General features: G+C 32.6%; 2 protein-coding genes and 1 pseudogene across 6 annotated transcripts; all 3 read right to left on the bottom strand.

Annotated features, from left to right (window-relative positions):
- Positions 1-217: 217 nt before the first annotated feature.
- Positions 218-1,948, bottom strand: LOC104753743 (uncharacterized). The gene is made up of 5 exons (XM_010475947.2): positions 1,933-1,948; positions 1,592-1,720; positions 866-944; positions 540-760; positions 218-273 (listed from the first exon to the last, which is right to left on the bottom strand). Exons 1-5 carry the CDS (start codon positions 1,946-1,948, stop codon positions 218-220), a joined length of 501 nt encoding a protein of 166 aa, XP_010474249.2.
- Positions 1,949-10,888: 8,940 nt separating this feature from the next.
- On the bottom strand, positions 10,889-14,360 carry LOC104750860 (uncharacterized). 4 transcript variants are annotated; one of them, XM_010472706.3, is made up of 8 exons: positions 13,840-14,360; positions 13,360-13,422; positions 12,440-13,171; positions 11,929-12,357; positions 11,779-11,837; positions 11,580-11,679; positions 11,414-11,470; positions 10,889-11,301 (listed from the first exon to the last, which is right to left on the bottom strand). In XM_010472706.3, exons 2-8 carry the CDS (start codon positions 13,399-13,401, stop codon positions 11,200-11,202), a joined length of 1,521 nt encoding a protein of 506 aa, XP_010471008.2. In that variant the 5' UTR covers positions 13,402-13,422; positions 13,840-14,360; the 3' UTR covers positions 10,889-11,199. The 4 variants fall into 4 exon arrangements, with proteins under 4 accessions (XP_010471008.2, XP_010471011.2, XP_010471009.2 ...); XM_010472709.3 differs by lacking the exon at positions 13,840-14,360 and adding an exon at positions 13,607-13,825; XM_010472707.2 differs by lacking the exon at positions 13,840-14,360 and adding an exon at positions 13,520-13,817.
- Positions 14,361-15,019: 659 nt separating this feature from the next.
- On the bottom strand, positions 15,020-16,922 carry LOC104750859 (putative galacturonosyltransferase-like 9 pseudogene; annotated as a pseudogene). Its single transcript, XR_015585167.1, has one exon. The product of XR_015585167.1 is annotated as a putative galacturonosyltransferase-like 9 pseudogene (transcript).
- Between the last annotated feature and the right edge of the window lie 241 nt (positions 16,923-17,163).

Below are 17,163 nucleotides of genomic sequence, written 5' to 3'. Positions count from 1 at the left end.
TAGAGTTGAGATCGTAGAAAGAGAATGAAATGGTTGTTCCTCTGTTTCCATTAGTAGTAACAATCGAATCATATTATATTAAATCTCGGATATCAAATAAACAAATTTATATATTTTGTTTTAGAACATATCCACCACAAGTTTCATCGAAAAGGTTTTCACCAAACAAAAGCAAAAGTAAATCGAATCTTAACGACTTCACAAGAATATAACTAAATCAAAAATTAGTGCAGGTAGGGTTGTTCGCAAACTTAGTGTCCTTGGTTTCAGAACCTGGCTCGAACCGCAACGTGGCTTCATCACACACATAGCTGACAAATTATGTATGTATAAATTATTAATAGTGACAATCGAAACATCTTATATTAAATCTAGGAAATTAAATAAGCAAAATACTGTATAATGGTAGATAATCAAGTTATAAAACAAAATAAATATTTGTCAATTAACTTAAAGAACTCTTTTCAAATAACCTAAAAAGTTGGTGAAGAAAAAAGGAAAATCAAATCCATGTGCAGATAGGGATGTCGTTCCCAAACCTGGCTCGAACCTTAACGTGATTTCATTACACACATAGCTTATAACTCCCCTCTTCCCTTTTCTACAATCCGTAAGAAACAACTTCGACCCAAACTTCACTTCCCTCTCGTCTTTGATATCTTTGATAATATTTTCGCCAATCAAACCGCCGATATCTTCTTCAGAGATAGCTGCTGAAACCCTAAGTTGTTGAGGCGAGCCGGATTTGAGATCGATGTACCTATATCGCATGCAAGCGATTTCAATCAGGATAGTTCATTATTAATTTTAAATAATACTAGAAGATTGAGTTACAAATAGAATAAAAATATATACTACTTATAACCTTTGTCCGGACGAGGTAACAAGAGTAATATTCTTGTAAAACAATGAAGCTTGAATGTCTCCTTGAAGACATATATACTAGGGGTGGACGTTCGGTTTTTCGCTTTGGTTTCGGTTCGGTTTTTTCGGTTTACGGTTTTTTTGGTTGTATAAAAATGGAACCATAAAGAAATCATATGTAATTCGGTTTGGTCACGATTCGGTTTTTTCGGTCTATGGTTTTTTCGGTTTCATCAGAAATGAAACCATATAAAAACCATATGTATCACAGTTTGGTTCGGTTTCGGTTTGGTTCCGGTTTTTAACGATTATTTCATGCTTTCAAAAAATAAATAGTTGATACATAACTAAAAATAAGCATAAAAGTAATTATGAATATATATAGGTTAGGGAATAGAGACTTAGGTTAAAGTTTTGTAATTCGATAGATTAATAGGAGATCAATAATTAAAGCCCAATAAAGAAAAAAATTATTCATATTATTATATAATATAAATTTATAAGCTTGAGAAACTAATTAGTAATTATATCTAATTATCCTAAATTTTTATAAAAAATCAAATAAATCATTCGGTTTTACGGTTTTTAACCAGACCAAACCTAAACCAAATGGTTAATTAAAATGAAAAACCAAACGGATTTTTAGATTTAACCATAACCAAACCAAACCATTTATTTCGGTTTGGTTCGGTTCGGTTTTTTGGATTTCGGTTTTTTTGCCCACCCTCATCAGGAAGGGTTCTAGGGACCCTTATCAACAAATCCCAATTTGCAGTGAGACGAGTTTGTGTAGTATTACGCACCGTAAAATCCATTGAAGCTATTTCTATATTCGGCACAGGACTTTCTAAGTTCACTGCAACATAAATCATTAAACTAATGATACCGGCCAAAGAAATAAAGAAGCAGACTACTCGGATCATGTCGTAGCAGCTGCCTCGTGAATTTGTTTCTGTATCATTAGTTCACGAGGTGCCTAACCATGAAAACACCTTTCCAAATAACAATTGTTCAACAATTGATACAGAAACATTGTTCACGAGGCAGCTGTTACTTTTAGGAAGGCACCTTTCCAAATAACCATTGTTCAACAATTGATTTAAAGATCGAGAGAGGGTTAAGATGAGAAGGTTTTTATATGTACTAGTGGATTATACCGGGCTAGAGGGTTAAGATGGAGTATATTAGATTTATTTATTATTTTGATATGAAGAAGATATATACAGTAAAACCTCTATAAATTAATACTCTATAAATTAATAAACACCATGAATTAATAAAATTTGTCAGTCCCAAGTTGGGTCAATGTAAAAAATAACAAAATTCGATAAGATAATAAGATAATAATTTTTCTGAAATCCCAATGTAAAATATGGTCCCAATAATATCATAAATTAATAATCATGTAAATTTATATATATATATATATATATATATATATATATGTGCTGATATAATAATGTATGTTTCTCCTAAAGCTCATATCTATAAAACAATTTTTATGCTGTATTTTCAAACTATAATGATATAAACATGAGAAAGAGACACAATAATAATACAAGGCTTTTACTCTCGTCCCTCTCTTTAGTTTTTTTTTGTTTTATTTTATAGAATATTATATACACATATAGGTGTATTATAGTTACAGTTTATAACACGTTATCAGCACGATGTCTTTACCGCTGGAGCTTTTACGAGGTAAGTAAATTTATTTTATTTCCATTTATGTTTATAGAACATAAATATTATAGACATCGTAAAATTATGCCTTTTTCCGGATTGATCGTCATAAGTTATAGGCGTTGCCTCCTTTACGATCAAATCTATAGCTAAGTCATATCCGGATAGATCGTTAGATATATGGTAGGCTCTGCCTCCTTTACGATCATATATAAAGCTATACAATTTTGGATGGATCGTTTTATATGGTAGGCTTTGCCTCCTTCCAGATCTAACAAAAGACTATGTATTTTCCGGAAAGATCGTTAAAAATGGCAGGCTATGCCTCCTATATGATCAAATATAAGGGCTATGTCATTTTCTGGATTGATAGTTTTACCTCCTTTGCGATCAAATATATAGCTATGTTATATCCGGATTGATTGTTTGATATATGGTAGGCTCTACCTCCTTCACAATCAAATAAAAGCTATGTCTTTTCTGGATAAATAGATCGTTCTATATGGTAGGTTTTGCCTCCTTTACGATCATATATAAAGCTATATAATATTTGGATTGATCATTAGATATGGTAGGCTTCACCCCTCCTTTACGATCTAACAAAAGACTATGTCCTTTCCCAAAAGATTGACTTTGCTTTCTATACGATCAAATATAAGGCTATGTCATTTTCGGGTTGATAGTTATACATATAGAGGTTCTACCTCATTCATGATCAAACAAAAAGCTTTGTCTTTTCCGGATTGATCGTTATATATGATAGGCTCTGCCGACTCTACGATCAAAGAAAAATTACTTCTATTAAATTCTTATATATAAGGCTATAGCTCTTATTTTATTTTCTGCATTTATATGTTTGCTTGTTTAATTTTGTTTATTCGTAAAAAGTAACTCTATGCGTTATATGAGATTTAAAGACAACGAAATGTCTTTAAAACCAAAAATAGATTTCTCTTATAAGAATATATGAAGCACATGTCAGTATATCATAGACAGTGCAAACATAATTAGAAGGTCTAGATGAGTTAGTCTCTCGACTTTCAAAGACATCAGATTCATAATTATCGATGTCTAGTATTCTCCGAAGTCTCAAAGAAACTCATGATGTTTCAAAGACATTTTGTAATAAAATTTTTATGTCGAGACTATAAATAAATATGGTATCGCAAGATCGACCATATTGGAGACACACATGTATATGATTATATCATGCAAAAAGAAAGATGGCAAAATGATAGTAAATATAAAATTCTTTAATGCTTTAAGCATAGTGTTACCGGTCAAGCCATCCCAGACAATCAATGATATTAAAAATCATTGAGAATTTTTTTAGAGGAACAAAAGTTCTTTCAAAAGTATTGCATGTGCCCGTTCACATTTCAAGAGGTTGTAAGCACTGCACTTCATTCATATTTCAGGTAACATCTAATTTAATTATGTTGAATTTATTTAAGTTTATTTAAATTTTTATTTATTGTTTATGGAGTTGATGGTTATATACCTCCTCCTTGATTCTGTAGTAGGCTATGCCTCCAAAATCATATAATGTTGACCCATTCACCATCCTTTTGGATTAACAAGCTCATTGTATATATATGATGGTTTGATTTCTTTAATAAATCTCCAAATTATACCCCAAATATAATTGATCTAGTAATAAGATTCGGTCAAAGGTGAACGGACATAAAAGTCATCATCTTGAGAGCGGGTAATACTAATCTCACATCTTATAAGGATCTAAGATAATAGACATAACTGAAACGGTATGTTGTTGATCCTAAAGTGGGATTCAGTACGAGATGAATGAACTCCAAGAGTTATCATCTCGAGGGGGAGAATAAAGGAATCCCACATCGAAAATAAGTCGATAAACTTTGGTGAATTTGACACCCCAGAGCGATATAACTTTGGTGAAGTCATATCCTTTAGTTTATCACATATATATGTCACATGTGATAAAGTGGAACATATGTGATGTTCATCTTGAAATGAGCTATGATGAATCGTTTATAGTGCAACTCCAAGAGATTGCAAAACGGTTCTTGGTGATTTAATCTCCATGTTAAAACATGGAACATGCAGTTTTGCATGTAGTCAATATTATATATGTGACCAACAATTTATAAAGAAATATTTCTTCCATGTTATATATTCATGGTTGGAAATTCAATATTTCTTATTTTGAATCTTATGGGTGTGTGATATATATTGTAAATGGTCCTCCACATCGCATAAAAATATAGTCCATAGAGGATGAAATATATAGATGCGGGAGATGATTCTCCGCTCTAATAATATAGAGCCATCTTATGAGAGATGTGCGTATTGCAAGATTTGCATATCATCAAGTTGGATGATAAAAGTTCCCCTTCATTATGGGAGAATCATAGAATAATTTGAATCTTTGAACAAATGAATATAATTAATATGAACTTAAAAGTTCAAAAGTTCAACAGATCACTATTCAAAATATATATTGCAAATCAAATGCAAAAAGCTAATGGATGAGATTTCATATAATTATTGATCCTCAAATAAATGAATATGAACTTGTAATTCTGAGAAATTTCACATCCCATCTAGAAATGCTCCAATAAAAATATGTCTCTGGCGGATGACATACTAAGTCTATGACACATAAGAATCTTGATAGACTACTTTTGTTCCTAAGATAAATAAAATCCTCGGAAAAAGGAGCAAATTAAAAAGAGAATTATACTCTCAACAGAGGAGCAAATGAACTCTTAAAGAGGAGTAGATAAACTCTTTAAGAAGAGCTAATAGACTCCTAGGGAGAAGCAAATATACTCCTAAAGAGGAGCAAGATACTTTTCAAGAAGAGTAGAGAAACTGATTGATATGGTTAATAACGAAATCAGGTACCTGAATAAAATCATTTATATAATGATTAAAGAGATCTCGATTAACCATGTCATCACAGGAAATATGGAATCAAAGACATAATGTCGACAATAAAAATATTATATCGCGCAATGTGATTAATGAAGATCATAAATCTCCGCTTTGTGAGCGTATAGATATATATATTGGCCAATAAAGACATAATCAAGTCTATATTAAACTCGTATGAAAGACAAGTAATTTTTGGACTAGTGGTCCAAGCATCAAAAGGGTATAATGATATAACAAAATGGTGTGTCGCGCCATGTTTTGTTAAAATACCTTATCAAACAAAATGGATGCTATATGAATGACTTGAAATATGCGTCATGGGATGCTTGAAGAGCTTATCCCGAAATATATATGATATCATAATTATATTCTCGAGAACTAATAATAGTGATGATTTTGAACATCATCAAAACTCTTGAAGAGTTATTTGGAATAAAAGATCTTGGAAAGACAAAAATGTCTCCAGATATTCCAAACTAAACATCTATCAAAATAGATATTATACTAATCACTTCTAAAGGAAGTCATATATATATAGATATAGTCATATAAGGTCATATATAAATGCTGACGTATATATATAGATATAGTTATATAAGATCATATATAAATGCTGACGAGCATTAATATATATTATGAGTATTGTGCATAACATTTTCTACTAATCTCTTTGCAGCATATAACTCATTCTCTGTGAGTAGATTTTGAGATGAGTTAAAACGTATCTTCTACTGCAAAGGTATGATTAACTTGGGCTTTAGAACCCCCGAGTTCGGTTTAGTTGGTTTTGCAGATGGAAGATTTATATCGGATCAGTATAAAGATATATCGCAAAACAACAACTTTGCGATGTTTCAGTGGTAGACTTTTTGGCAGTCGCTTATTCAAGTCATGCCAAAATAGTTGTGCTTCATATGCCATATCGAGAATCCCTAATGACTCAGATGATGCCCAAACGTCAACAAATAGTTATCTACCTAAGATTGGAGCCTCGTAACATGTTAGTGAAGAACTTCAAACTGAGGGTTCGATCAACATCAACTAGTTAATGCTTGTTGAGACCCATTAACAAGAAGCAACCGAAAGGCAACAACTCTGTTTGAAGACTATGTTGCATATGTCGTCTAAATCAAAGGAAGCTACACAAAGAACGACAAGACAAGATATATTCCTCTCTTACACTCAAGAATTCGAGAAGGATAAAGAAGTTGATAGACAGTCCAACAACTCAAGTAACAATGTAGTAGAGTTACTTAGAAAGGGAGAGAATATGATGAATTGCGTGGCTGCACTCTTTTTCCCTTATCAAGGTTTTTATCCTACTGGATTTTTCCATGACAAGGTTTTTAACGAGGCAGCAAATAATACACAAAAGATCGACCTCGATGGAGAATGTCAATGATGAAGGGGGAGATTGCATCACTATTCGTTGGAAACTACAAAGCATATTAACAAAGGCGCTTTCTACTTCAACATTCAGAAAACATCTTCAAAATATTTGAATGCGTCATTTACAAGATCGTTAAAGTCTTTTTGAGGGGGAGTTTACGTTTTTATCCCATTGGGTTTTTTCATGATAAGGTTTTTAACGAGGCAATACGTAATTCGTAAATGATGATGGATAATCAAGAGGGAGTATTGTATAACAAATGTGATTAATCCATCAACAACACATGTCATCACACCTTTACATATGTCATTACCAAGTTAATAAATGGTATGACTCATAACTTCTTTATTTCACTCTAAATAGGAGTTGTAAACATGAGAAAGAGAGACAATAATAATACAAGACTTTTACTCTCCTCCACTCTCGTATCCTCTCCTCCCTCTCTTTACTATTTTTTGTTTTACTTTATAGAATACTATATACACATATAGGTGTATTATAGTTATAGTTTATAACAATCTTTTTTTTTTTTTGCCAAGATAAACTGATCTCTTAAACTTAATATTTGACTCTACAAAAGAAGATCTCTTTAACTTAACGTTTTAGTTTGTTTTAATTTTAGAAGCAATTTATTCATCTGACTACATATTTAACATAAATCTACAATAAAATTTTAACGGCATATACTTTAAGTTATCATTTAGCTAATGTATCACCATATATTTTTAATATTTTGAATATAATTGTTTTGCATGTTATTTTTCCCTAAAAACTTATGTAAATCGTTTCTTAAATTTAATGTTTCTATACTGAGTTGTATCTTAGTGGTTCTGTGTCATTATATATATATATATATATTGAGTTGGAGGTTTTAAAGGAAAATACTTTGTTTTATTGACTTCTTTACAAATGGTAAAAAAGCAAAAATACAGTGGTTCGTACATATGATTTAAAATTGTTTAACTTAGTTCTAAATTATTTTTAGTTAGTGAAAATCCCCCTTAGTTTAATATGCATGTAGAAAAACTATCATGATGTTGTATTTAACATTGTAATTTAATTTGAACCCAAAAACATTGTAATTTTCATGCTTAGAGATTATGAGGAATATGTAGAGGAGGAAGATTGGGAGTTCCGTATCGCCTTCTTCACAGAGGAATGCGGTGAAGTTTCCGGTTTTGCCTATAAATTTCATGTCGGACAGAGCTAGGAGTGATTCAGGTGGGTTGGATTCTGATTTGTTATTTGTAAATAGTAGGATCGTTTTGAGTATTGATTATCACTGAAAGATATTGAATTGTTGATAGATTTGACAGTCCAAAGCATTGGACTTGAGTATAATTTTGTTCCATATAAATGAACAATATAATTTTGCTTGAAGTTCTTTACATATATGTTTATAAACTGTTTGATGATTGTAAATGTGAAAGTGAACATTATAATATTACACACTAGTAAATAGTCTGAACTTAATTAGCTAGCTTTATTGAAATTTTTATTTTACACACTAGAAAAGAAGTAAGTTAATATGTCACCTTTTTTTTTTTTTTGTCAAACAAAGAGGAATGTCACTTAACATAGCTCTTTATGGATGGAGCACAAAACTTTCAAATCTCTATGGATTAACTAATGCTCCAAACAGTTTGATGCTTGTACATTATCAATGGTTATTGACTTTTTAAAATTTCTCAATTTGGGTAAAGAAAAAGCGTAAGCTTTTCAAATGAAGTAGGAGTTGATTTTTGTATATGAACAAAAACATAACCATCTCTCCCTTATAGGAAGTTGGAGCTATCATTTCTTGGTTTCAAACTTTTTAATAATTTGAGCATTAAAGCAAAATGGCAACTTTACGGATGATGACAACACTTTCTCTGCCTTTTTCCTTTTATAGCAACGCGTAGCCAAGAAGAAGAACGTGTTTAGCATGGACTAATCTCTCTATTAAGATAATATTAATATCAAATGTTTGCTTTAATCTATATATAATAACAATCTAAAAAAATACGAATAACAGTTGTGTTTTTTCAATAGTACATTTTAGATATTTTTTGAAAAGTCGTGATTGTTCATTAAAACAGTTATTTATAAAAGTTACAACTATTCACCGTAGAGTTGTGATTATTGGAACATTCGTATCTTTTGAAATCTAAATATATTTGTCTGTTTGAACTGTTTTCATTTTTTTTTGTCATGACACAAAAACAACTAAAATTTCAATTTCAAAAGTGTATAAATTTTTCTAAACTACTTTCTAGCATTCATTCTTTTAAAAGTCAAGAAATTCCTCTAACTCTTGATTTAACAAAAGACTTTTGGAATGATAAACATAATAGCAATCCGAATAAATACCACCAAAAGTTGTGTTTTTTTCAATCGTATATTTTACAAAAAATCTGTAAACAAATTAAATTGTGTGTTTTATAAAAAGTTGCGATTGTTCATTTTTATGGTTTTTTTGTAAAGTTGCAACTTTTCATTGTAGAGTTGTGTTTATTCGAATATTCATATCTTTTAAAATCTATATATAACTATATGTTTGAATTGTTATCATTTTTTTGTCATGATACAAAATAATATAAACTTTCAATCCCAACTGTTTGTACAGCTTTATAAATTATTCTCTAGCATTCATTCTTTTAAAAGTAAAGAAATTCCTCCAATTTTGATTTAACAAAAGATTTTTGGAATGATAAAACTAATTTATAACTTTTAGTTAATTTTAAATATAAAAATTTAATGAAAATACCTTGAGTTTTTTTTTCCAAGAATTAGATGGATTATATAGTGAGTTTTTGAATTTGACTTTTCAATATGGTAATAAAGATGTATTCTATTAAAAGCAGTTTATATGGGTTATTAGGTATAAATATAATCCAGTGCATACACAACATTTGCTATTTTTCGTAGTACCTTTTCGTAAAATTTTTGTTTTTTGAAAAAAAAAAATCGAAACAGTTGTATCTGTTCATTGTAGAATTGTGTCTTTTCACTATATTTTATTTATATTTCTCATCACAACTTTTCGTTCTAATAAGTGTGTCTATTTAAATATTAATGTCTTTTGAACTCTGTTTATATTTGTCTCTTCATCAGTAACTAACAAGTTCAATGAAACAAATTTTCATTTGATGTTGAATCTAAATAATTGAATATTAATATCTAATATTCAACGTTAGTCTATAATCTAACTAAAATTTTAGAAATAATTATAGCAATAGAGAAATTTAATACAACTTAATAAATAATTTACATTTGCGTCTATTTATCGTAATTTTTTTAAAATAGTTTAATATTTAAAAATTATAATAACAATATGAATAAATGCGAACAACAATTGCAATTTTTCGTAGTATTTTATTGTAAGAAAATTGTTTTTATTTGTTTTTTAAAAAACTCAAACATTTGTATATGTTCATTGTAGAGTTGTGTCTTTTCACTATATTTTATTCATATTTTTTATCACAATTTTCGTTCTAATATGTGTGTCTATTTAAATATTCATATCTTTTGAAATTTTTATATATTTTTCTTTTCAACGTTAACTAACAAATCATTGTTCGTTGAAAGAAATTTTCTGTTTTATGTTGAATCTAAATAATCTGGATATTAATATCTAATATTCAACGTTATTCTATAATCTAAATCAAAATTTAGAAATGATTATAGAAATATAGAAATTTAATAAAACTTAATATTGAATTTACATTTGCGTATATTTATCGTAACTTTTGTTAAAAACTATTTTCATTTATTTTATTTTGTTTTTAAAAGTTGTGTATTTTAATTTTAATTTTTCGTTGAATATATTTTTAATTATAATTATTTAATAAAAAATTATATTTACTCATTACAACCATTAGTTCAATATTCTAAGTTAAGATCACTTTGTCATAATGATTTTTTAATTATAACTCTTTATCATAATTTTTCATAGAATATCTAATATATTTATTATACTTTAAACAATATTTTTATTATTGTGTAAGAAGAATATGTACAAATATATATATATATATATATATATGACAACACTTCCACTAAAATAATAGGATTGTCTGGATTGATATTGAAGTATGTACTCACGTTTGTAGTCTATAAACTCTATACATGTACATTAACAGAAGACTGTATAATACTTCTCTCACATAATAAAGACTGAAACTTGGTGACTCTTTGCCTCATGACTGTTGCCTGAAATTTTTGGAGATATTTAATCTTTTCGCTTAAAAATGTTGGTAGAGCCCTTGGCTTTTCACTTCAGCCTCAGTGCCATGGAACCCTCCAGGATATTTGACAAAAGCAATACTCATCAATTACAGAATAAGGTTCTTGAAATAAGTACTGCCACATCATAGTACTTTGTGTGAAGAGTCTTTTAGGAAGGGTCCTTGCAAGGATTTTGCTTTTGGATCTAGACTTTGTCTCCGAGTTTTGGCATTGGTTGCTTCTGCCTGATATTAGAAAGTAATGCACAAAGATCATACACATCAATAATGAAAAGTACTGCAACAAGGTTTTCTTCTAAGGCTTTAAAAACTAGAAACTCCCTCATGAGTAAAATACCTTTGGTTTGGCCTGTAAGTGTATCCTCTCTACAGCTCTTGCGCTAAACCTGGAAGGCTGAATTTGAAAAAGAAATATTAGCTATCAAGGAATTGTTAAACCGTCAGCGTTACTATATCAGAGGAAAAAGGTGGAGACAGTTTGGTTTGCTTATCAAACATGTTACCTCCTTCTGTTTCTCTGTTGTCACGTTGCTTTTTGATACAAAAGATGAAGGAAGGTGAGAGTTGGAATCTTTTCTCTCCGTGCCATCTGATTTTGCAAGTCTGTTTCAGGACAAAAACACAAATTTAGGATCCAAACAAGATATGCTGAGTATATAAAAACTCTAGATGCTGATGCATGAGCAAAGTGAGTTTCAATACCTGCTATTTTTCTGACTAGTAGTACCTATCCTCAAAACTGCAGTTGCCTTTGCAGGAACCTGGTTTAAACGTACGTTGGCAGCGTTGATCAACGTTTAATTACTAACTAACAGTATCTTTATCACTTGGTGAAACACTATTAGACTATACCTGCTTTGGAGATGCATCACCAGAATGTTTCATTTGGTCAAAACTCTTCTGAAAAGTCTTAAATGCACGTCTAACGATGTCCTTATCTCCCATTCGTTCCATGATCAAGGATTTTCTTGTTGTTCCAATGGCAGTAAGATCAGAGCCCGGCTGATCCAGATTGAGAGAAATAGGTAATGACTTTGTAGCGGTGTGTTTCTTTTTCGGTAGAGTCGACACAGTTTCCTTCTTTACTGAGGAGCGAGAAGTAGATATTGAACTGATTGTTGAAGCTGGCTTGGACACTCTTGGAGTTGAAAACCCTGAAGCCTTTGAGACAGGTGATGCTGCTTTATTTGCTTCCTTTGTCATGCTTTTCGCCTTGCTTGGTTGAGTTTTCCTAGTGGTTACAACCTTGCTCGTTCCTGGTTTCTTAGTCACCTGATTAGGCTGTAAGACCAGGACACAGTCATTTGAAGAAAATATGAGAAATCACACATTTAATCACACATTTGAAGCTTATGGTATATACCCTAGGAGAGCCTCTCATATGGTTTGTTTGCACATTTTTATCTGTCTTCATGATTGGATTATGATCTTTCTGTTTCAAGGTCTCTTTCATTGGCGTTTCATTCTTTTTACGTGTATCCTTTGATGAAATATCTTCTTTCACTTCTTCTTTTACATCTTCCTTCATATAAACAACAATGTCTGGCTTCTCTTTATCATCCACTCGGACAATCTCTTCAAGTTTCTCCAAGTTCAAGGTATTCAGATCGTCCCCTGCATCAGCCGAGCTTTGACATTCCTCGAAGTCTTTAGTTTCTTCAAGAGGCTCATGGATACATGTTTCAATCACTTCAGTGGCAATGCTGGCAAAAAGCTTATCTTTTTCTGAAGTACTTTCACTGTTAGATTCATAACAAGCATTAGAGTCAATCATCATTGACTCGTCATTGTCACTATCGTATGATTTCCCCCGGTTCTGATTCTGAACACTCGGCCTGAAAGATGCATTCCTCTCCAATAGTTTCTCCTGCTCCATGATTATATCAGCTCTCCTCTCAGCGATCTTCTTGTAATGTGATTCGAAATAAGCCTTCTTCTGAGCTACTGATCCAGCAGTTGCACACTTCTCCACTTCTTCCAAGTACTTGTTGGGGGAAAAAGATGAAAATTTCTCCCAAGAAAGTGAATCATTCTCAAATTTACCAAAAGAAACAGACACTTGCAGTTCATGATTCGATGAAGTCGCGGTCATTATCTGTTTATCCATCCACAAACAAGTCATTATAAACACCTAACTCACCATGGCAAATCAAGAACCACACAGATACATAACAGATCATAGGACGTAACAGTAATGTCAATAAACCTTTGTAACAAATCACGCATAAATAAAAGAAAGAAACAACACAGCAACTCAAGTTGACTTAGTCAAATGGGTATTACCTTATCTTCACCATTAGCAATACCAACTTCCATATCTATCATTAATGCTCACCAGCAAGAATCCTAATCCACACAAAACCAAAAAAAACTCTTATCACTTTCAAACTTGAACAAGCTAAGAAACAAAATGGCATCATCAACTTGGAAAAACAATACCAACATCCAATAATTGCGGTTTCACTGTACACTCTGATGCAAATAGCAGAAGAATTGTAGCAAACAAAGAGGAAACGCAGATATATATAACCTTGGTTCAGTAATTTATAGACACTTTCAGTTTCAGCTTGTTTTATAATAATCTTTATCACAGAATCGAAAACCCTCTTTGGTGAGCAAACTCAGATTCTTCTGATTGAGTAAGCTTCAATAATTATATAAGCAAAGAATAGAACCAAATCCTTGTCAATGATTGACACTAAGCAAAGAAAAGTTATCATTTTAAATTCAAAAAGAAAAACAAAACAACAAAAAAAAGCTTACCTGAAAAAAGTGAAGATAGCCCACAAAAAATGTGTTAATTCCAAAATAGAGTAAACACTTGTAAAAGCAAAGATTTTCACCAATGCCTTTTCAAAGTTGGAAACTTTGGGAGAAAATAAAAAAACAAAAGAAGAAGACGAAGTGAAAGAGAAGAGATTAGAGATCAGACAGAAGGATGGAGCAATGAAGACAAGAGGAGGTGGGACCTTTGTCGGAAGCTAAGTAAACTAAGAAGTCTTTGTTTAGAAGTGAGAACTTTTATGACCGAACCAAAAGGGATATATAAGCTACAAGTACTTTTCTGACTATTAAGCGGACGACAAAAGAGATTTATTAACCATGTTAACTGGCTAGTTTTGGTAACAATCAAAGTCAAATAGTTTGGTAATAGTTTTCACATTCTTTATACACTTGTGAAAACCTACCAAGCACAAAACTATAAATGAAGGGTTCGCTATTTTAGAATGTGATTCCACAGTTTAATCATCGTTTGTACTTTGTAGCTCAAATCATTTTATTTCAAAAATCTCAAAACATAACAAAAAGTTGGTTTTTAATAGATGAGTAAAGTTATGCTTTTGAGTTTTGACTATTCTATTTTTAAAAAAGTAGCGATCAAAATCAATATTCTATATTCGTCCTTTCGCAATGCCTTTTGACTATTCTATTTAAAGAACTGTTAGTTGTTACTTGTTGCTAGTCGATCATAATCAATATACTGATTAATGTAGCACTTAATCAATGTTATCATCCCTACCTATGTCTCCCGTTTAATGGTGATGACCGAACGGAGTAAGTGGTCCGGACTCTGGAGTAGTAGTGGAAACTCATTTCACAGCCCAGCCCACTCATAACCCAAATCTTTCATTTGTTTTTTAAGATGAGTTCTTTCGTAAAGTATGACAAATGTTGTTGACTATCATGGAGTAAGACTTAAAGATATGACAATTGTGTGTACAGTTTGAAAACTTATACTTCCGTGAAGCCAAGCCTTTAATGGTCTAATAAAAGATCAGAGATTCAAATAAATGTAATGTACATCAACTTCATTCTTCTTCACTTATTTTCACTCTGCTTCATTACTGTGGACAGATTCAACTAACTAACTCTTTTCTTTACCTTAGCAAGTTGCCATTCTGAGATACAGCCTTATTATATGTAGTAATCTACAATACATAGCTTAACAAATTTGGGTTTTTATTTCATGCTATAACAACACTTGCTACATATTCTTGAAAAGTCTCTCAACACAGACAATTGAGATCAACATAACCATTTAGGGTAGCTAACATAACAAAATACAATTTCAACAAAAAAAGAATTCTCCTATAGCTAGTCCTCATCAATGGCTTCTACAAACTCTGTCTCTCACTAGCCAATTTTTACACCACCAACAGTCAAAACAAAAAATATCTCTCGAGTCTCAACTCAACAATGTATTTGTGATACCCCAAAACTACAACAAAAAAAACAAGTAAAAGAATGGTGTTTGACTTACACACACACTCTTCACAAGAAGCTTGACTCTTCTGTTAACTCAGACAAAGAAGAGAACCCAAGCAAAGCCTGATCTTTAGCTCTCTCAATCTTATGCTCATATAAATCATACGGTTCCCATAGATGATCCAACGGACAAGGTCTCTTCTCATCAAGTCTCACCCACGGCTTACCTTTCCCACTCCAATGCAACAAACTCACTGGACCTTTATGCAAAGACCTACAGCTTCCTCTTACGTTGTCTCCTCCTAAACCATGTTGGTTCCACCTATGATCAATTGCTTCAACGTTCCCTGCAAAGACTAGTAGAAACGGAGGCAACGAACCCAAATCGTAGATTCTCTTCTTCTTCTGTATTTGCATCCAAGTTTCAAGCTTTTCTCTGTAGTTACCTTCTCTCCATCTAACTAGATCCATCACCATCACACCCGTGTTGAAATAACAAGGCTTTCGACCCGAGAAGAACCCGGGTAAAGCCGGGTCAGACCAGAACCCTGAAGTGAAGTACTTTGTGAAGTTAGCGTGACAATACTCCGGAGCTCCGATGACACGCGACCCTGTTAGAGTCGTGTTCCAAAGCTTGGTAATATCGTCGACGACGATGATGTCCGAGTCGAGGTAAATGACTCGGTCTACGCATCGATCGAGTATATCTCCGAGGTAGTTCCGAGCGTAGTTCAACGGGTTCTCGAGGGCTTGTCGGATCGAAGAAGAGATGAGGTTGATCACCGTGTCTTCCCGAAAAATGTAGACTTTGAAGTTAAGCGAGGGGAACGTAGATCGGACGAGTTGACTCAAAACGCGTGGACTCGCCGGGTCAAACTCGGCAGCGATGAGATGGAAGAATATGCTCTCTGGACACGACGCGTGACGGAGCATAGAATGAACGGCTGCGATTGAGCCACGTAAGTACTCTGAGTCGAGCGTCATAGCTACGTGAACTAACGAAGCGTCGCAAGACGACACGAAGTTCTCTCTGTTAGACGATTGAGACGCGCACTCCTTGCCGTTTCTGTACTCGGGAGCTTCTACGAACGGACCAAAATCAAATCCATTCCCCACGGCGGCGGATACGGCGGAGATTCTCCCCGGAATCATCCGTATCCCGACGGAGAACTGTGGAATGAACAACAAGAACACGACAAACGCTAAAACCGCGGATTTCATCGGAAAACGTAACCGCATTTTAAGAAAACGCGTTTTTTTTTTACTCTAAATGGGGTAAAGATCTGTGCTTTCTACCGCTACTGTTATAGCATTTTCAATAACTGTGAAGCTTCTTGAGATATAAAATTACTCCAAAGAGTTCCAAAGAAGATGAAGAAGAAGAAGAAGCCAAGTCTCTCTCTTTATTTTGGCTTTAAGAGGAGAGATTTGGTTGACACGCGTACTGAAAGCGCGTGGAAGTGATGTTTGGTTTTAGTCGTTATATTTTACTCGTTTAGTGGTAAAGTGTGTGTTAACTGAGATCAATCCCAACGTAATTACCTATTCTAACTGATGGGATTAAAATATTTTGGTAATTACAAATTATCGTCTGTGTGTTGGTGTTCCGTAAGAGTGAAATTTAATGTGGGGGGAGCTTTTGGAACTCGTGTTCGGTCTGTGCCAGCTGTGAACTCGATGGAACCAGCTGGATAATTTGTCTTAAAAGCTCTAGCCTCTATGGGTTCGATATACGGCTGAGATGTGACGATGAGAAGCCTTTGATTGGTTTGATCAAACCCAGCTTTCTCACGTGCGCCCGCACGCTTGTGTTCTGAGCTGTAAAATATGTATCTTGACGGTAAAATGTGATTGGTAAGTAACAACGCATAGAATAATACC

The sequence above is a fragment of the Camelina sativa genome, chromosome 16, assembly GCF_030686135.1.
Source record: "Camelina sativa cultivar CO46 ecotype springtype chromosome 16, ASM3068613v1".
Taxonomy (NCBI): Eukaryota; Viridiplantae; Streptophyta; class Magnoliopsida; order Brassicales; family Brassicaceae; genus Camelina; species Camelina sativa.
Note: the sequence above shows the minus strand (reverse complement) of the source record. Positions and strands in the feature narration are given on the sequence as shown.